This window comes from Prenolepis imparis, unplaced genomic scaffold (assembly GCF_030444845.1).
Source record: "Prenolepis imparis isolate NDT839.2.m4 unplaced genomic scaffold, iyPreImpa1.0 SCAF_11, whole genome shotgun sequence".
Classification (NCBI taxonomy): Eukaryota; Metazoa; Arthropoda; class Insecta; order Hymenoptera; family Formicidae; genus Prenolepis; species Prenolepis imparis.
The window spans coordinates 889,176-911,707 of NW_028141169.1; the positions used below are offsets into that span (position 1 = coordinate 889,176).

Genomic DNA, 22,532 nt, shown 5'->3' on the forward strand with positions numbered 1-22,532 from the left:
CGGAGTCTCCGCATGTGGATAGACAAATACGTTTTGCTTCTTAACCTGAAATAGAGGACGCAAAAACAAAGGGGATTTATTCAGGAATTCAGGAGAGAGTCCTTGCAGAATATTATTAATAAATCTGCCGCGACCGAAGATTCCGATCAAATTTCCCAAAGTTTTGTTTTTTCAAAGAGGACAGGAAAAATTCGAGACAAGGCAAAATGAGCGTAAACGAGGATTGGGATGTCGAGCAACATAAGGTGGAATACGAATCCGACGAACACTGGGAGTTGAGGCGTAACTTTATGCTGGCTCACAAGGAGAAATTTTCGGAAGATGCGCTTGTTTGTTTAGCTCAGGTCTTCGTTAACGTTGAACTCTTAGGATGCAGGTACAAATTGTGATGATGTTTGTGTTTTATCGTAATGTCTAATAAATTATGCTATCGCGTGCAGATATGTCTCTTTAGGAGAGAATATATTATACAATATTGAGAAGTCTAAATTTTATAGATATATATATAAGTCTGTATAAACTTTTTACAGATATCCACAAGAAACGATGGATTTAACAAAGGAATTGTCACAGGAGGTTGCAGCGAAATATAGAGAAAAGCAAAAGAAAAAGTTACAAAGAACATTTGTAGAAGCTTCAGAAGCAGCTAGTTCTAAGGTTAAAGGTATAAAGAAGAATTGTGAGTTATAGCATTTCTTTTTTGTTCTCTAATATTTGTATATATATTATATATTTGTATTGTATAATATTATAATATAATTATTAATATATAATTATATTGTATATATAATATTAAATAATATTATGCACAGTATATTTCATATATCTCATGAGGAAACTTTTTATTTACTTGTCAAGCATGTATAATGCATGTTATATTTATAATTTGTATAATAATCTTAAAATATTATTTCTATGTAGGATGCGTTGCTCGAACATCTATTGTCACAGAAGAAGCTGTATCAAACACACCTCATTGCGTATCAAACACAACCAATGTAGATCAATTTAATAAAAAATGCGACAGCAAAAAGAGATCATTTTCTGATACAAAAAGCCCAGCAAAATTAAAAAAAACCAATTGTAACTATGAATCTTGTGAAAAGTCTAATACTGAAGAGTCGCCTTCTAAAAGATTGAAAACGGAGGAAAAGATCACGTTTAGAGATAATCCGTATGGAGATATTGTTCTGTGGGAAAGACCAGATGACATACCTCAAAATACATTGGGAAATTCAGCTACTACATCTGGTGTTAACCTTGAATGGCAGTATTCCCAAAGCGAAGGAATCTGGTAAGTTATTTGTTTGGTAAATATTATAAGACAAAAGGGGACCCAGCCCCAATCATCTTGACCTTTTTTACCATTTGTTTTTATAATACATAGAATAAAGGCCATTGCCTTTATATAATATATATAGAGGTGGCCGTGATTGCTAAGAAGTAAAATTTGTAAACTTATATAGTCGCAAACATATTGTCAAAAGATATTTCTCAATATATCTCTATTTCAGGGAATGCTCCATTTATATCAATCAACCAGTAAAAAAAAAAGTTGCATGTTGCACCAATTCCAATAAAAAAATTGCCAAAATTGAAGCAGCCGCTGCTGCATTAGACGAATTACGAAAGCATTGCTATACTATAAAGGTAAAAAAGAAAAAGAGTTTATGGAATAGAGATTAAGAATGTATGTTTTATATATTTGTGTTGTTTACATTTATTCTGTTATTAATAAATAAATGACTACAGATAATAAAATAATATATAATATTTAAAAATCTTTTTTATATATCTTAAAATTCAGGTTAAACAAAACTTGGACTCGAAATCGAATGTAACTGTAACGACAAAGGAAATGAAGCCACAAGTAAATGTACCCAAAAATGATTGGAAACCATCCAGTTGTAGAGGAGAGGAGTTGATGAGAAGGATGGGTTGGACTGGCGGTGGCCTCGGAAAATCGGAGCAAGGTGTCGTGGAACCCATGTTTACGACGTTAGTATATATGTGTAACGATATTTCAGATAGCAAACAATACTCGGGACCGCTAGTATATAATACAGCGCGATTTAAGAACCTTTAATTTCTATAAAGACACTTTACATTTTATCAGTTTTTTCTTTTATTTTTCTTTTATTTATATTATATTTGCAATATCTTTTATTTTCAGGGTCAAGCCACAGATAAGTCGAAAAGGTCTTGGTCTGAAATCCAATTCTTGTGCGGCGAACGAAATGAAAGCGAAATGTCAGAGCCTGTTTAAAGATTTTCTACAGACCAGTATGCAAAACGATATTGTATTTTTAGATTTTACGAACGAGGAAAGATCGGTGATTCATCAGTATGTATCATCGCTCAAGTCGTATGAAAATTTCGCGGCAAGTTTCACGCAAGTTTGATAAAAATGTAATTAATTTACTGCAGAATTGCACGAACAATGGGCCTTAAATCGCGCAGCCACGGTACCACGGATCAACGGAAATTGATAGTCTCGCGTAAAATCGACGTACGAACTTTGGTTAGAGAATTGAAGAGCCTTGGTGGAGTCACTGAGAAGTACGAACTGATGGAACCGACCGATACAAAATTCTCCACTTCGACGAATAATTGAGCGTAATGTTGAGCGTTGAAATGATATCTTCTGTGACAACATTGATGTAGCAACACTTAGACTGTTAAGTAAATAGAAAATTTTTTCAGTAATCTTTTAGAAAAATTAATATTTTATTGTTTAAACGATCCAAAAATAAGCTATTTTTAAAGCAATGTCGTAATCATTCCAATCGATATTCTTAGCACACGATCTAAAATACTGAAATTCAACTATTGTTCCTGACAAATAATGAGCTGTGGAATGCAAACAATAACGTACTATCTCTCGTTAGCGTGTTGTTTACATTCCACCTCGAATAAGCTTCTATTTTTCTTTCTGCATCGTATTATTTTTCAAAACACAAAACACCATCGTTGTTTATAATAATTACAATTAGTTAAGCACGATTGATTGACGTTTGGTAACTCGAAAATTGTACCGGAATTATTTATTAAAACGGCTTGTAATATATATATTGTAATAAATGTTCAATACGTTGCCTTTTTAATATATAATTCTATTTTGATATATAATTCTATTTTCTGTCACATCAATATATTTACTTTATGCGAGTAATATATAAAGAGCGCGAAATATTTACTTCAAAATAAAAGCGTCGCCTCGATATATTTATGAGTTACTTAATCGTACAAATTGAATTATGTAAAATTACATCAAATTCATGTCAAAATAATTATTTTAGCTATCTGAATATATATATATATATATATTTGTACGATTAAGTAACTCATAAATATGGCGACGCTTTTATTTTAAAGTAAATATTTCGCTCTCTTTATTCGCATAAAGTAAATATATCGATGTGACAGAAAATAGAATTATATATCAAAATAGAATTATATATTAAAAAGGTAACATATTGAACATTTTTATTAATAATATGCATGGAATTTACGCGTTCGAAATGTATTGTGTACGCGATATTATATTTTATTACTACATTATGAATTGTTTATTTATTTGATACGACGTCGTATATCATATATTTAGAATAACTCAAATATTAAAAGTATATTTTAATAATTTTTGACTGCATAAGCGTAAATACGACATTTTTGTGCGATCGATGATTTGTTAAAATCTCTGTTGTTCGCGCGCATATGAAATCAGTTTCTAGAACTCACCGTAATTAAACTTGGCGCGCTTTTCCCGCATTCTTTTCCTGTCGTGACACTGCTGACGTCGTTCCGGTGAGCCGGAGTCTGTAGCGAAATGTCGCAAACGCGGGACAGATGGATTCTGAATCTCGACTCTTCAATTGATGAGTAAGTCACAAGTGGAATCATATTTTAATCATTTTAGATTGCTTAGTATGTAAATACTCGACATTCGGCGACGCGCCATCACATTATTGTCATTCGCGTGGCGACTCTCGAACAGATAGCCAGACGTAACGCTCTGTACGTTACGCATTATTTTTCGAGCCGCGATTGCGAGAAGTATTACGGGATCATTCTCTGAGTGATTGGAATATCATTTCCCGCATTATTTAATTTCTACGATTAAGTAACTCGTAAGTGTATTATTGAAACGATTTTATTTTGTGAAGCAAAATATTTCGCTCGCTTTATTCTCGCGTGATAGTATTGACGCATCGTATCAACAATCATGTAAAGCTGCTAACAAATCATTCATAAATAACGAAACATCGTAAATGCGGGATCAATTTTAATTCGCGACGCATTTAATTGGTAAGTAAATCATTATAAATCATATTTTAATAATTTTCGACTGTTGTTCATAACCTCCGATATTTCTACACTTGCGAAGGTAGTCCATCGAGACATCGAGATATCGAGATATCGAGATATCGAGATATCGAGATATCGAGATCGTGAGCCTCGCGCGCTTCTCCCGCACTATCTTCCCGTTATAATCGAGTGCGCGTCGCCTGCCATTAAAGTCGAAAATGTTTGTGCGCTCATTAATTGTATTCGAGTATGATAAGTGCACGTGTAATCATACGTAATTATCTGTTTCTGCGAGTGCGCGCTTATTGTAATATTAATTGTTTTCTCTAGTGAGTGCCACTGGCAGCGAGAAGGAGCGACAATGGTGAAATAAGAGAGAAAGAGAAGGCCCGAGGCGGCATTAGGCATTCGGTGGGACAACTTTCGAGTGAGTATATTTATTATTTGCTTATTAGTTATAGTCATCGACATAAAGTATGGACTGCGCCATCCGTCCTAAAAGAAATGATGGTCAAAGTGAGAGATATATAGAACGCGAAGACGGCCATTCTCTATCCTTCTCTGTTGAATACCGTCGCAAACAATAGAAAGAGATAGAGATGGCCGTCTTCACGCTCTATCTCTCTCACTTTCTTTTAGGACGGATGGCGCAGTCCATGCTCTATGTCGATGGTTATAGTAAATTAAAATTGTTTATTAGTTGTATTTTATTAGTTGTATAAATAAAAATTTATAAAATTATTATTTAAATATTTCTACGTACTTGATATTGATGGGAATAATTCTAATGCGTACAGTAATAATTTTGTAAAATATGAATTATTTTGCACGCTGCTATAATTTATTTGTATGTGTGTGTGTTACAGCTCAACGTAGGTAACTGACGATCTTGACAATCTGAGAGGAGGAGGAGGTCTAGGAGAGACATCGGGCATCGGCGGAGCAATCATGGAGTAAGTATTTATTATTGGCTTATTAATTCAATTATCATTATTAAATAAAAATTTATAAAATTATTTAATTATATTTCTGTTTATTATATTGTACGCATCGAATATAAAATTCAATGCATACAACAATAATTTTCTAAAATATTAATTATTTTGGGCGCTATACTATAATTTGAATTTATTTGTATGTTACAGATCAACGTAACTGATAATCTGAGAGGAGGAGATCTAGGAGAGATATCGGGCACCACCGGAGCAAGTATTTTTCATGGAGTAAGTATTTTTTATTATTGGTTTATATATATTAATTCAATTATTATTAAAAATAAAAATTTATAAAATTATTTAATTATCTTATAAATATTTCTGTTTATTATTGTGTACATCAAATATAAAAAATTTAATGTATACACAATAATAATTTTCTAAAATATTCATTATTTTGGGCGCTGTTATAATTTGAATTTTATTTGTTATGTTACAGATCAACGTAGCTTCAGTGCAATTCCGTTGTTGAGCATCGACCGATGAGTAAAAATCTTTTATTTTTATTACAAGGTAACGGTTTTGTAGATATTAGATTGTGTGAAGATATGTAGATCTAGATTGTAGATTGTGTAGACTGTAGATTTTGTATAGATAGTTCCGTTACCTTAAAATGAATGGATTACTAAAGATTAAAAATATGATAAAGATTATGACTATTATAGTTTAAGAAAAGGAGAAGAAACATTTTATGTAGTACACACATATAGTATATTTAACCTAATCTATTTTATAAAGAATATACTAACAATTATTAATTGTATGTGTGATTATAAATTATCGTAGATGATTAAATAATTATAGTTACTTATTATTATAATGGACAGAATTATATATTATATTTATTTGATATTATATAATATTTTGTAATCCATTCATTCATGTTGATAATTTGATTATATGTTGGTTAAAAAAATTATATTAAAATAACGTGAGCTCTGATCAGATATTTCGCGGATATTTCATCTCGACTAAAAGAAAAAGTAATATTGATATAAAATTTGCAGAAAAGTTTACAATAATATTTTAAAATTTTTAGTACCAATTATATATGTTGTATTATTTTATTCTTGTTTATTTTTGCGATTTATCAATTGCACTGTCGCGTAATTCAGAAATAAATATATAAGTCGCGTTAATTGCAAGCCGCGAATAAATTCAAATTGATAATCGAGTTTTTGCCGAATAAAGATGAACGTACAAAATTTTTTGCATATAATATTAATTTATTAATAATATTAATATTCATTAAAGAAGGGGAAATATATTATCGATATTATAAAATAGTAATTACTAACAAACGGCGATAATTACTAATGAAGCACATATGGTGTGCTTGATGTCGCCCTAAAACGGAGCGAATTAATCGTCAACGCGAATATCTAATAATAAAACACAATCGAATGGCGTGTAAAGTGTCGCGCGTTCAAGTCCGGGACACTCCGGGAGTGTCATGTAAATAAATATCGCGTGTTCAACTGCGGGAGTGTCGTGTAAAGTGTCGCGCGTTCAAGTGCGGGAGTGTCGTCCAAAGTATCGCGCGTTTAAACAAACAGACTTTGACTTTGAATTATCGGACAATCCTGACCAACCTGACTTGGAGAGGAGGAGCAGGCCTAGGAGGCATCAGGCGCTGATGGAGCAACTCTGTGGTGAGTATTTATTTTTCATATATTTGTGTGTATATTTTTATATAATATGTATATTTATATAATATTTATATAATATTTATATAATATAATATTTATATAATATATATATATATATATATATATATATATAATATTATATATATGTATAATATTTGACTTGTTATAAATCACGTATTTTTTACACATATATATTAATTCTATTTATATATTTGAATAATTTAAATAAAGGAAAATTAGAGAGAAACACTTTTTATAAATATTATAAAAGTTTATATTAAAAAAAAATAGTTTTTATAAAATTTATAAAGTTATTCAATTATATATCTACCAATTATTGTACGCGTCGAATATAAAATTTAATGTGTACAATACTAATTTTTGAAGATATTAATTATTCAAAGCGCTGCTATAATTTATATTTTATTTGTATGTTACAGATCAACGTAGCTTCGTAGTCAACTCTGCTGTTGTGCATCGACTGGTGAGTAATAAATATTATTTTATTACGAGGTAACGGTTTCATATATATTTGATAGAGATGTAGATTTAGAATGTAGATTGTAGACTGTAGATTGTAGATAGTTCCGTTACCTCAAAATGAATGAATAACTATTAATTAGGATGAATATTTTAATTTATAAAAAAAAGACAAGAAATAGTTTATATAATATATAAAAGAAATTAAATTAAATTAAATTAATTTTTTTATAAAAAATACCACAACAATTAATAATTGTGTGTTGTAATTATAAATTATATAAATAATTCCATAATTATAATAATTTATTTTTTTTAATGTATCAATTTTATTCAAATTTTTTGTACAAAATAGTTATTCATTCATATTGATTATTTGGCTTTGTGTAAATAATTTTTTATATATTCATATATCGTTATTATGTTATTATATATTTATGTATTGTTATGTATCGTAATATCATATATCTCTCTTGTTTTTAATATGCGAGTGATTAATTTTGCTCCACACATCCTATGTCGATTATTAATGATGAAAGAGAATCGATGAATATATCGGGGGGTAATATCATATATCTCTCTTGTTTTTAATATGCGAGTGATTAATTTTGCTCCACACATCCTATGTCGATTATTAATGATGAAAGAGAATCGATGAATATATCGGGGGGTATCTTTAATAGAGATCTAATCCACATATCTATACTTAAAACATGTACAATAATGATAAATAAAGGATTAAAAAAATAGGCTAATAAGAGTCGGTGCGTCGGAAATAAGAACGCAAAAATTCGTATACTTATTCTTTAATTCTTTAGAACGTTTCGGTCCTTTTTTAAGACCATCTTTAGCTTAACGTGTGAGTATTATATCATACATCATATTGTATCACACATTAAGCTGAAGATGGTCCAAAAAAAGGACCGAAACGTTCTAAAGAAATAAAGAATAAGTATACGAATTTTTACGTTCTTATTTCCGACGCACCGGCTCTTATTAGCCTATTCCTTTAATCCTTTATTCGAATATAACTGAGCCTTATCTCCATAATAATTATAAATATAAAACATTTAGCATTTAAACTGTCTTTGTATAGAACAACTGGTTGCCGAATAAGTTATTTATTGATATAAAAAATATTGATAAATTTTCAAGTTTTCGGTATATTCAAGGGTGGGTAGATCGTTATATTAGGTTGTTCCATATAAAATATCCGATTTTGCAATGTTAATTTTTTAAAGCTTTCTTTGTCAATAAAAATCTTTATATTTGTACATGTTTTATATATCATTTTAAAGCTCAAAATTTGTCTTTTTATATTTGATTTTATTCTTCAATTTAATTGATTTCGAATGTATTTTTTACAACATTCTTTTCAGTATATGAATAAACGTGATTTTTGCGTGTTTTTTTGTACGAGTAGAAAAGTGGCCATAATGTTGCAGTAGCCGCTCGAAACATTAATGTTGCATTCGGTGAGAACTCTGTCAACGAACGCAATAGTATAAAAAATTTAATTTTAGAGATAAAAGTCTCACAAATGACGATGATAGAGATTATTGTTATACAAAAAAGCACTTGAAAATCACGTTTATTCATACCAAAAAGAATGTTGAAAAAAATACATTCAAAATTAATTAAATCGAAAAATTAAATCCGATATAAAAAGACAAAATTAGAGCTTTAAGATGATATATAAAACATGTATAAATATAAAGATTTTTATTGACAAAGAAAGCTTTAAAAAGTCTACGTTGCAAAATTGGATATTTTATATGGAACATTATAATTAATATATTCGGTTAGATTAAACGAAATAAGAAAATATATACAATATATTTTTATTCCTTGTTGGAATTTCACACGATATTCTGCAACATTTAAAATTGAGAGCACAAATACTATTTTACTATTTAATAATGATATTATAATGTTGAGAAAATGAAAAACATATTAAAAAGTAATAAAAAATTCTATTCTAAATAAAAATTCTTTCTAATTTCGTTAAACAATTTATTCTTTATTCATATTGAAATTTTCGTTACACAAATCTTTCTTTACACCTTATAGCTTCGAAGATATTTAAGGTGCTAATAGTTATTGTCCCATTCTATATATATTAGTTTTTCTCAATATTGGTACGATATAATGTACGATTTAAATTATATATGTAATTTTTTTTACATCTTTTCCTTTTCTTGCTCTTTCTCTTTCTCCTTCTCATTTAGGTAGATAAATATAGAAATTATATATTTTTTTAACTTTGCACAGCCAGTAGAACCGACATGTAACCGGCTGATGTTTTTATTAACTGAAATATACATATAAACAATAAAGATTTAGAATAATATTTATATTTTTTTATATCATTAATATCAATATAACGGGAATATAATAAATTATTACTATGAAGATATAAAGCTCTATTAGCACATATTTCACTCAAATAACTTTTAATTTTTATTGCTGTAATATATTTTTAGTTAAAGAGTATTTGTTTTATTAGGGATAATCTGCTTTATAGTAATTAAATTATTCCTTTATAATAGTATAAGAGATTAATAAAGAATAAGATTAATAAAAAATAATTAAAAGATAATTAAGTTGCTTACATTACAAAACATTGACATTGTCATAGGGAACATTTTCCCAGCCGTAATATAAAGAGGCTTGTTAGCTCGTATCATTATCAGAATAAAGACCCGCACTTCGTTTGGCATCAGCTTGTACCATTTATGTTCATATGCCGCTTGGTGTATATTTTTGCACTTAATAAATAATATTAGGACATGGAATACATTTTTTTTCTTTCTGCAATGCGCTATTAATACATCGATACATACTTGTGTTACTAAAATTTCACCCACTGCACAAAATAGGCACATGTGTCCACCAACGCTTATTACAGTCGATAGGAGATATATAATACGAAACATTGATATTTCGTTTCCTTCCGTGAATACCTGAGCCAAATAAAGATCAATATATTACTAAAGAAGTTGCGTATTATATGTATATTAGAATATTAGACAAGACAGCAAATTTAAATCTTTATTAAATTACATTTTATTTTGTTTAAAAGCTTTCGTTGATTATTTGAAGATATTGTTTAAATTAATTAAATAAATATTTTGGTTGAAAAATTTGTTTAAAATTATTTTTCTGTAAAATAAGAAATGTTAAGAATTTTATTTTCTGATAACTTACTGTTATGATTAGAAATCCATACAAACAAAGTAAAATGCTAAAATAGAGTAGTAGTCCGAGCAGAAGCAGAGTAAAAGTTTTTTCAATGATATCAAAACATCTATAAGAAAAGAATTTCAACAAATTGTAAAAAACCATATATGTTTAAGATTAAAAAAAATAATTTTATTGAAATTTTACAGAATTATATAAGTCTATCAGATTTTTTGTACGAAATTTGCAATATTATAATTAAAAAAATGGGAAAATAATATTTTTCTAGGAAATATTAAATTAAATACAGAAAAACTCAACAGATAAGATAATAATTAAAAAAATGTCAAGATGTTGAAATTAACTTGATTATTCGTACGTGATCCTTCACGATGAACACGAGATCGTCATTAAAGCTATTAAATTGTCCTATATTAATTAGCTTTTCTTTAAGATTCTCCATTTGCCCGCACAAATGAAATACAAATAATCCAAGCAAGTTATCCACACCACTGTAAGATAGTCCGCACATTAATATCATAAAAATCTGTGCTACGAATGTGAACTCGAAATATGGAGTTCGATTAATGTCGTAGAAATAACGGGTTTGCAAAGGCAAGATTTTATCTGAGTCAGTGACGTTTGTTATATATCTCACAGACTTTCCAAAGCAAGGTAAAGTTATGATTAATCCGACCCCCACAAACACACAGACATATCCGATAATTGTGAGGATTCGAATACTACGAGCTCGCTTTATCATGTTGTGCAGTTCTTTATCATTCTTGGCTTTCATCCAATCCTCAAAAATCATGTTTATAACCATTGCAAGATCTTTCAAAAGAATAATGAAAAGCATTGAGTTATTATAGAATTTATCAATAATGGTAAAGTATTATATATAGTAAAATTAAAAATATAAGATACGTAAGCAAAAGATAAGAAGGATAATAAAACCATTTACTATATATGAAATATATAATGTAATACTTTTATGTGGTCTTTTTTGTGGTTACTTTCACAGTTTTTTAATAATAATATTTTTATACAATAATCTTGATATTTTTAGAAGAGAAATACATGATAATTTTTTAAGCCATACAAGTATATTTATTGGAAAAATTAGATGATAAATTTTTGAATAATTATTGATAGTATTAAAAAAGATAAATAAATAGGTATGTTACGAGGTATGTTATTTGCATCAAATTATAATTTACTTAAGAGTCAGATGTTATACATATATGACGTAAAATTTTAAATGTAGGGGAAAATTGTATAGAAAAAATTTATTTAAAATAAAAGTTTTATAAAAATTATATATTTATGAAATTATTGAAATATATATACATATTTATAATTTAGAGTATACTCTTGCAATTAATTCATTTTATTTCTTTTAATTGTTATATTATATATAGAGATTTTTCTTATACTAATTGACATAAATAGTCGTTATAATTACCTGTTTTCTTCCACCATATAACCACCAACTTTATTATTGCTGTTAATAATGGTAAAGTAAATTGTAAATTGTCTATCATTAACATCATATCACTCCAAATTCTTATCAGCGAATGTATCGATGGAATGGCGCCAATAAAAATAAGGAAGATAAAAGTGGATATCGCACGTAGGTCTGCCAAAGTTTTATCGTAGATACTATTGTAAGTTTTCGGCCATATACCGAAAGGATTTAGCATGAGGCGAATCAAATGAGTTGTCCATTCGTAATCTATTTTTTGTAGATAAGTAAATTAAATTTTTTATAATGCACTTAAATTACGGTAAATTTTTTAAGTAAGACAAATATATATATTATCAGGAAAGCACAATTTATATGTGTGACTTTTAAATTGTTTTATAAAGTTTATTGAATAACATAATAATTCTCTTTTACAGATTTATAATTATTATTGATTCTATATTATATTAACGAAATAACTGCGTTTCTAAGGAAATAATTCTTAACTGATTTTATATATACATATATGTTCTGAGAATTTTAATTTAATTTTTTTTCAATAATTTTTTTTTAATAATGTCTTAAAGGATTTGAATGTTATTGCAACATATCTATTTTAATCAAATAGAAAAAATGGATATTTCTGTTTTAATATAGTTAAAAATAAAATAAATTATAAATATGTATATATATTTCAATAATTTCACAAATACATATAATACAAAGCTTGTATTATAACTTGTCACTGATGTTATTATAACAAGAACCTGCATATCTTTTGGCCTCGATAGTATCCATACTGACAATGAGACACACGTGAAACTAATGATTTTTATTTTTCCGTATAAAAAATATTCCATAGACTTCCGGGAGTGGTAACTGTTCTATCAAAGTATGTAAACTTTATTGGATGTGTATGCGTGTATGTGTGTGTGCGTTCTGTAGGATGAAGAAATTCTGTAGAAATTCGTAAATGTTGCATTCGTAAATGTTGGGTCGTAATTGTCAGGTGCTGCATTCTCATAACAAAGTAAAAAGAGGGAAAATACATGAACAAGAATGTATGTTGTATGTGATACGCGACAGGGCCGCAAGTGAATGTTGTTTATAATTATATTGCTTAAATAATATTTTTAACTATCGTTTTACTCATCAGCAATTATTACAATTGATTTATTGTTACAACAAATATATTACTCTGCAGTAAATCTAAACTTAATTATAATAATTAATGGGAAATATTATTAGTTATAGAAAATTATTTTGAGGATTTTTAATTATAATACTTTTTTCAAAATAATTGCGATTTTTAGATTTTAAAAAATATTAACGAGATTATGTTAAACATAATTTTTTTGAGTTTCCTTGATTCTCTCTTTTTTGTCTATAGAAATGAATGTACGTCCCTGTTCTTTGCGTTTACAAAGTTTCCAATTGCACGTCAGATATGTAATATAGCTGCAATACAAGAGTTTTTTGTTAGGGTAGCAGTTTTGGATTTTTAATAATATATTCTCTTTCTCTCTTATACCATACCCCTTCTATTCGAGCAATGACGGAGCATGCGCGTTTTACATATGCCGTACTTTCCAAAGCACCCTCTTGGAGATCCTTCGACTTTCCATTCGTGCAGTATAGACGATACATTTGCAGTAATATGTCATAGCAGCATATACCGATGTTTTATATTTCGTTGCGTGAGATATATATACAGTTAAAATTTCGTAAATGACTCTCGCATTAAGTAGAAGGTGATTAACGCAAATGGTGTTACGCTGGTGAATGAATGATGAAAAGTGCTAAGGAAAATGATATTACATTTCTATATTTTATTGATGCAATGGTGGTAAGCAAAAACATTGTATCTGTCTGGATAAGCCAAACGAAAGACTAAAATTGTGAATTTTGATATTGGCAAGAATCTTTAAAATGAATAGCTTTTAAAAAGTTCTAATTAAAGGTAACAGAAAAAATTGATTTATGTCCGCAAAATTCACCCTATTAGGATCTAGTAAAATAAAGGGCATAATGTAAGGCACATCAAATAGTAAAAAATAATTTTTTTTCATGAGCTGTATTCAGCTTTATCTTGAGGCCGATACATATTGTAATCTAAAATGACGTTAATATGATATAGAGCAGAATGAGCGAAAATATTTTATTAGTCATGAAAAGGACTTAGGTATCAGTGTTATATCTAGACTAATAATTAAATTTGGAATTATGGATCGAGTTTTTTCTTTCTTCCTTATCTAATTAATTTTTGACACATTCCTAATGATTATATAATACAAGAAATTTTTTTTTGAAAATCCTGTGGGAGCTAAAAAACACTCTTATTGATTCTTCCCCTTTCTAAGCATTTAATTGACAATCCGATATTATAATACTTCTTGATTTAGCGAAACTGAACTGTAATCTTGAAATGTACTGACAGTGATATAACAATTAAAGAGAAAGAATATAAACAAAAAAAAATATAAATACATAAATAGCATATAATGAAGAGATGTTACACGTGAAAATTGATATTTCAAAGTATATTATATTCGCATATCTTAGGAACCAGAAAAGAGCTCTATAAAAAAGAAAATTTATATATACATATATATGTAGAAAAAATTTTCAACATTAATATAATATATTTAACATACATAATATATGTACATATTTAAAACTACTGACATAATAAACTGACTACATAATTCTGTATATTATCTTTTCTTTCTTTTTCTACTTTTCTCTCTTTAATTAAATAAATTTAGAAATTACTGTATTTAATTTTTCATAGCTAGTAGAACCGACATGTAACCAACTGATGTTTTTATTATCTGAAATATATATAAATAATAAATATTTAAAATAATATTGTTACTATTATATATAACGGAAAATAATATAATAATAAATCATTAATATTATGAAGATATAAATCTCTTTATTAGCACATATTTCATTCAAATAGCTTCTAATTTTTTATTGCCGTAATATATTTCTAAGAATTTGTTTTATTGTGAAAAAATTTCTTTAGAATAAAATTATTCGATTATGATAATGAAATTAATAATGAATAAGCAATTAGGGGAGATAATAAGTAAATTACTTACATTACAAAACGTTGACATGGTCATAGGAAACATTTTCCCAGCCGTAATGTAAAGAGGCTTCTTAGTTCGTATCATTATCAGAATACAGAGTCTTGCCTCTTTTGGCATCAACTTATATCATTTATGTTCATATGCCGCTCGATGTACATCTTTGCACTTTATAAATAATGTTAAAACATAAAGTGCACCTTTTTTCTTTTTTACAATGCGCTATTAGAACATCGACATACATACTTGTGTTACTAAAATTTCACCCACTGCACAAAATAGGCACATGTGTGCAGCAACGCTTATCAAAGTCGAAAGGAGAAATAAAACACGAAACATTGACATCTCGCTTCCTTCGGTAAATTCCTGAACAAGTAAAAATCTATGTTATTTAAGAATGTTACGTATTATATTATTATAATAATAATTACGTATTATATTATAATTATCATATAATACAATAACCAGCAAAATTAAGTTTTGATTAAATAACATTTAATTTTGTTTAGAAGCTGCTTATAGTCATTTGAAGATATTATTTATTTTAAAATTAATTTAAAAAAATTTAATTAATAATTTTATTTCTATAAAATGAAAAGTTTAAAAAATTTTATTTTCTTAACTTACTGTAATGATCAGAAACCCGTACAAACAGAACAAAATGCTAAAATAAAGTAGTAGTCCGAGCAGCAGTAGAGTAAAAGTTTTTTCAATGATATCGAAATATCTATATAAGAAAAGAGTGTGTATGTGTGTAAGCAAAATCGTGTATATGAATCTAGTTCTTTAAAATAAAAAAATAAATAATTAAAAAAAATCTTACACACTTGTTTAAGTCTATCAGATTTTTTTATACGAAACTTGCAATATTATATTTTTGAGAAAATGGAAAATAATAATATATTTTTCAAGAAATATTAATTTTGAACGTAGAAACATCAGATTAAATAATATTTAACGTCAAAATGTTGAAATTAACTTGATTATCTGTACGCGATCCTTTACGATAAACACGAGATCGTCGTTAAAACTATTAAATTCTCCTATATTAATTAGCTTTTCTTTAAGATTCTCCATTTGTCCGCACAAATGAAATACGAATAATCCGAATAAGTTATCCACACCACTGTAACATATTGCGCACATAGACATCATAAAAATCTGCGCTACGAATGTGCACTCGAAATATGGACTTCGATCTTTATCGTAGAAGTAACGGGTTTGTAAAGGCAAGATTCTAACTGAGTCAGTGATATTTGTTATATATCTCACAGACTTTCCAAAGCAAGGTAGAGTTATCAATAATCCGATCGCCAAAGTCACGCAGCCATATCCGCACATCGTGAGGAATCGAACACTACGAGTTCGCTTTATCAACGAATTTGATTTAAACAGATATTTAGTTGATTAAATAAAATAAAAAAATGGAAAAGTTTAAGTACATGTTATTTTGTTATACAATAATTTTATTAAGTTTTTATGATTTTTGCCTGAAAGCAAATCATCGAATTAAAAATATATCATGTTAAATGTTAGTTTCTTTCGAATCGACGTAAGAATTATTGCATTTTTATCTGCATATATATATATTTTCTCTTTTCTTTTTTTTAATCTGTTTGCACTTAAACCATACAAATATGTTTAATGAAAAAACTAGTAATACGATGAGAGACTTTTGATTAAATATTAATAGTTTTTATAGAGGAAGTGAATATTGTTTTCTCTAATTGCTTATTATTATAGATAATTTGCTTAAATTATAATAATCATTTAAGAGTCATATATAATGTAAATTTTAAATGTAGCGGCATAGAAAAAATATATTTTAAATAGACTTTTTTTCTTACATTGGTTCGTTCTATTTTCTCTGATTGTTATATTATAGGCAGTGATATTTTTCTTATTTCTATTTAATATAGGGTCATTATAATTACCTGTTTTGTTCCACCATATGACCACTAGTTTTAGTATTGGTAAAGTAAATTGTAAATTATCTATCATTGACAGCATGTCACTCCAAACTTTCACTAGCGAATGTATCGATGGAATGGCGCCAACAAAAGTAAGAAGGATAAAAGTGAATATCGCACACGTAAATTTGCCAAATACTTATCATAGACACTTTTGTAAGTTTCCGGCCATAAACCCATGGGATTCGGCATGAGGCGGATTAAATGAGTTGCCCATTTGTAATCTATATAGATAAACAAATTTAATTGGCAAGTTTGTAAATGATAATTGTGAAATAACACAAAAAAATTAATCTGGAAGTGTATTTTGATATAATAGTTAAAAATTAAAAAAAAATAATAAAAAATAAAAAAATAATAAATGTGCACATATATCTCAATAATTTCAATACACGCAAATATGTATTATAGCTCGCGATTTATACTGATGTTATTATTGCAAGAACCTGCATATCTTTTGGCTTTGACAGTATCCATACTGAATATAGTAAATTTCCGTATAGCGCGATATTTCTATAATATTCGTACATATAAATTCACGCTGAAAAAATGTTTGTATCTAAATTTTACTCAGATAAATTTTACACTTCGCTGGATTATATGAGAAAGAACAGATTGCAAAGAAATTATGTAGTTTAAATTTATTTATTATAATGAAGAAATTGACAATAAGAAAGGAAATATAATGAAGAAATATAAAGAAGAAATTTTGTTACATCTCTTTCTGTCTTCAAATAAATGTGTTAAATATTATACAAATTTTTGAACTTTGTATAACAAAGTATGAGTATCGTATAACGCGGAATTAGATATGAAATGTATCTCCTTCAAGCATTTGTATGGAAATATGTCTTATTTTATAATACAAATTGATTTAGGCCTGATTGCACCAACGTTATTTTGGTTTTAAGCGAGACTTAAATATGTGTTTGTCTTTATTTATTTAGAAATAAAGATAAAGATAGACACATATTTAAGTCCCGCTTAAAGCCAAAATAACGTTGGTGCAATCGGGTCTTAAGCAAACAAATATAATTTTATCAGCGCTTGATTGATATTCTATTAATTTAAATTGCAACCATTATAATTCAGTTTTATATACCAAACGTAATAATCACACCTGCGTCTTTTGTCAGCTTGGAATGCATGCTCAGAAATGTGAAATTATGTCGAGATTGTTTTATCTCTTCCGCGCAAGGAGTATAGACTCTCAAGGAGTGTTAACTATTGCTTTTCTCTCACTTTGATTAAGATTTCGTATAAACTTTACAAGTGTCGTCAGGTGTAACGATCTCAGAAAGGTGATAGAAAGGATGAACGTCCATAGGGCCGCAGTTGTAAACGTAATCGACATTTATTTTGTTTTACGAGAGTTTCGAATAAAATGATTTTATCAAAAGATCTCGGTCAACAGTAGTATAAAGCCGTCAACGCGATTAAATTTACTGCTGTAAAAAGAATTGATAATAAGAAGAAAGAATTATTCTGACGATACTTGACGATTTTTAACAACAATCACTTTTTTCTCTAAGATCTTTCAAAAATGCGATTTTAATTAAGACTGATCAAGACTTATAACAATTCGTAGTTCGATTTTGAAAAAGGAAATTACGACTTTTTTTCTTTCGGATCGGAATACGGCGTCCCTGACCTTTATACATTCGAAGTTTACAAAGTTGGGTCACCCCCGAGGGGTGAGTTAGAAAATTCTTCACATATATACACACATACCATACACAGTCATCCCTACATATTGTATCCCTCCTACTCAACGATGTGACGTCGCGCAAGCGCATTTTGCGGGGATGCGTGGGGGTAGCTTCGATCTTCGACCTTCGAGTCCTTCGACCTCGACCTCGAGCCATGCGCGGCGCGCGGCAGTGTTTCGCGCGCGTCAGTGATGAGAGCATCATATTATCGAAGTTTGTATAACAGTGAATGTAACATCCGGTCTTGTTGTGTTTACATCTCTCACGTTGTATGAGGTAAGTCCACTAGTGTGTTTTACACGTGTCTCTCCACCCAACATGACACTTCGTCGAACAATGAACAAGAAAGAATGAGATGGATGGAATTGGTTCTATCAGCTAATTGCTGATCGAATCCACAGATCGGTTTGAATATGCCGATTAATGCGAAAGTGACATATATTCGTAATTTAAAGATTATTTAAAAGTTTATGTGAAATGTTCTCGTTTGAACTTTTGTTGAATTATTGCGTAAATGTTCGAGAAGGAATCTCTATAATTATAGAGCATTTGCTGAGTGATCTTTATTAAGTGTTAAGGATGTAGCGATACATGTGGTGTGCTGGTGTGTGTGTGTGTGTGTGTGTGTGTGTAATGTAGGGGTAGGGGATAGGGTTGTTATTATTAAAATTACATGTTCTCATTGATCCAAGAAACGAAGTCGTCAACTTTGGTGAATACATCTGGGAAACCTCGAGCGCATGGTATTCCACGGGAAACTAAACCGACAATCGTTCCGTCGTTGTCACGGACAACTCCGCTACCGCTGTCACCCTGTAACAAAATAAGCAAAGATTACTCTCTCCGTTTCTTGTTATACTTAATCAGAAGTGATAATACAGTTCACTAAAAAAACATTTTTTTGAATACAAGAAAAAGAATAATCATTTAGTTTTTTTGACGTTAATTCCAGCTTTTAAATTGCTCTAGTATGTCACAATTTCAAAAAATTTACGATTAAAATTGCAAAAAGGATCATTTTATCATATTATGACCACGATATTTATATTGTGGATAAATTTTGTTGTAATTAAAGTTAAGTATTAGAACTTTCAGTCTTTATAAAAGAAATTTGTCTTATCAATTATGGTTAATAAAATATTCGTATCAAATATGAAAAAAAGTCCCGATTTAAATCATTGAGAATTTAATAAATTATATATATAATAATTATATACATATATATAATATATATAATTTATTTATTAAATTCTCAATGATTTAATTTGGAACTTTTTTCCAGATTTGACTATGAATACTTTATTAACCATAATTGACAGAACAAATAAATTCTGTTTTGAGAAACAAAATGCAAAATATTATTTTGGACAAGCCGAGAATAATATTTTAAGATGAATAATCTCCTGCAATTGAGCACGTATTTAAATAAACATAATTATGATTTATATATTTCCTACAAGAAAAAATATTGAATCTCTAAAAATAAAGATCAACGAATTATATACAAAATGAATGCTTCTATATTATAAGAATATAACTACGTTGCAAGCTCCAGTTCCGCTGGTGATGAGAGTACAGAATTCGTTTTTGTGAACCGTTATCAATCTATGATGCTTCTGACATTCGTCCGATAGCATGCATTTCGCGTTCAATTTTTGTAAATTGTCGTGTACGTGTCGCATGAAACCCGTGGAACCCCAGGCTACGATCGTAAGGCTTTCACCCTTCACTAGATTTCACGTTGGAAGCTTGATTGGCTGTGTGTTTTCGTCGAACTTGATGGGCGCGGCAAGCTGAAAAGAAATTTTTCATACGAATAAGTTGGAATATCAATCGTTCTTTCGTCACTATGTAGCATTACATTTACAACATAATCACGAAACGTATACATATACATCGAAAATGTAACAACATAATTAAAGCGGATGCAGCAAAATTCATTCAAGATCGTACCTCTATCAAACCGATGTCATAACTGCCAGAATTTGGATCGTACTTTTCGTGAACCAATAGTTTCGCGACCTTGTGAATTTCTCCGCCCGAGCTCAGCAGAGTTGTTCCAGTGACAACGGTTAAGCTTTGTATTTTTCTGGCATTGTTGATCTAAGACGCTAAACAATGCGCGGCTGTGAGGATATGACGTTCGCCAACTATGCTACCGCCGCACATATGCTGGTTGTTGGATCTGAGGGAGATGCAATGTGGACATTCCTTGATGGATGTGGGTATTCCATTTACCAGCTTCTCGGGTTCATCCGCATAGACTCCTACGGAACAAAATGTCGTATTATCTCGTAAATACATATGTGTGATATGTGAAGTAAAATTTTTAAACATCGATAAAATAAAAAAAAAATCTTAAAACGTTATGACAATCTGCGAAAAAATTGTAATACACAAGAATGTTACTAGTTACTATCGTTTATAATTAGCAATTTCAATATTTTATTATTTCGCTCAGAAATCCTAGAGAAAAAAATTTTACATTTCAAAATTTATTTAATCCTATATCTCTTTCACGACACGTATAAGAAAGAAGTAATTTTATAAACAATTTGTATATATTTAATTAAAATTAAAAATAAAAATATACGGAAAATGGAGCGATTAATTATATTTTAGAGATTGTTAATTTAACGAACGCATATGCGTTATTAAGTATTCGATATTAGACTTACCAACAAACGCCAAGGCGATCAGGATACATGTCAGCTGCCTCATTTTGCGTAGATACTCTTTACTTGATACCGCGCCTGACGAACTTTAGGACACAGCAACGATCAATGTGACATGCGGTACAATTTGTATATACGTCAAAATATGTACACAGCTGTTTAAACAGAACTAATTATAATATTTCATCTTAATCTTTGTGTTAATAATGATATTATTTTGCAAAGATCGTGATCGCGTTAATAATGAGATTATCGCGAAACATCGCAGTTTAAGGTTGAATTAAAGAACATATCAAGATGATATTCTTATTACTCTTATATTTATTCAATATATTTTTTTAGCAATATTGCAATGTTGAGCAAAATGATAAATTCTTATCGAAATAATTCAAGTTATACAGAATATGAATAAGATAATAACAAGTAACTCATTTATCGTCTATTATATAATATAGAATATCTATAATTTAATCCCAGAGATATATATAGATTTTTTTCATGTGTGAAAGAACCAAAATCAATTTTAATTACTAGAAATTATAATAAAAGAAATTTAAAAAAATTTTTTATTTAGAAGTTTTATGTAACAGAGCTGTTTATTTTTTGCAATATTGTATATACTAGATATATACACAATACAATATATACATATACTAGATAAATTTAATTTAAAACGATCTCTAATTATTAAAAGGATCTCTAATTATATTTTTATATTATATATCTATTTGCTATAATTCGACCGATTCATTAATTTGTGAGAAAAAAAAATAGTATTAGTATACAACCCTATGCGTGTTCTTTTATAAAAAAAAAAAATTATTTAAATCATAAATAATACAATATTAAAATGCATACTAATGAGTTTATAAAATGTGCACACAATGTTATATCATAAAAATAATAATATTTATCACACAAATGTGTATTGATTATATAAATATATTATTCTCGTCATGTCTTCCAATGTCTCAAAAAATCAGACGTTGCTAAAATCTTTTAGATT

General features: G+C 28.6%; 1 protein-coding gene and 1 pseudogene across 2 annotated transcripts; one reads left to right on the forward strand and one right to left on the reverse strand.

The window, feature by feature from the left end:
• Window positions 1–20: 20 nt before the first annotated feature.
• LOC145942531 (NF-kappa-B-repressing factor) lies at window positions 21–3,204 on the forward strand. Its single transcript, XM_083049351.1, has 7 exons — window positions 21–376; window positions 531–664; window positions 922–1,294; window positions 1,515–1,650; window positions 1,808–1,998; window positions 2,174–2,344; window positions 2,428–3,204. Exons 1-7 carry the CDS (start codon window positions 207–209, stop codon window positions 2,612–2,614), a joined length of 1,362 nt encoding a protein of 453 aa, XP_082905477.1. The 5' UTR covers window positions 21–206; the 3' UTR covers window positions 2,615–3,204.
• Window positions 3,205–5,974: 2,770 nt separating this feature from the next.
• On the reverse strand, window positions 5,975–21,572 carry LOC145942914 (uncharacterized; annotated as a pseudogene). The gene is made up of 11 exons (XR_014426437.1): window positions 21,530–21,572; window positions 20,805–21,118; window positions 20,393–20,644; window positions 19,525–19,664; window positions 12,078–12,274; window positions 10,978–11,446; window positions 10,640–10,739; window positions 10,276–10,395; window positions 10,045–10,200; window positions 9,700–9,743; window positions 5,975–6,274 (listed from the first exon to the last, which is right to left on the reverse strand). The product of XR_014426437.1 is annotated as an uncharacterized LOC145942914 (transcript).
• Window positions 21,573–22,532: the final 960 nt, after the last annotated feature.

Excerpts from the sequence above, each read along its gene's own strand:
- LOC145942531 (XM_083049351.1), top strand. The coding sequence starts at position 207 with ATGAGCGTAAACGAGGATTGGGATGTCGAGCAACATAAGGTGGAATAC. Across the intron at positions 665-921 it reads AGCTAGTTCTAAGGTTAAAG|GATGCGTTGCTCGAACATCT; the intron begins GTATAAAGAAGA and ends ATTTCTATGTAG. Across the intron at positions 1,651-1,807 it reads AGCATTGCTATACTATAAAG|GTTAAACAAAACTTGGACTC; the intron begins GTAAAAAAGAAA and ends CTTAAAATTCAG.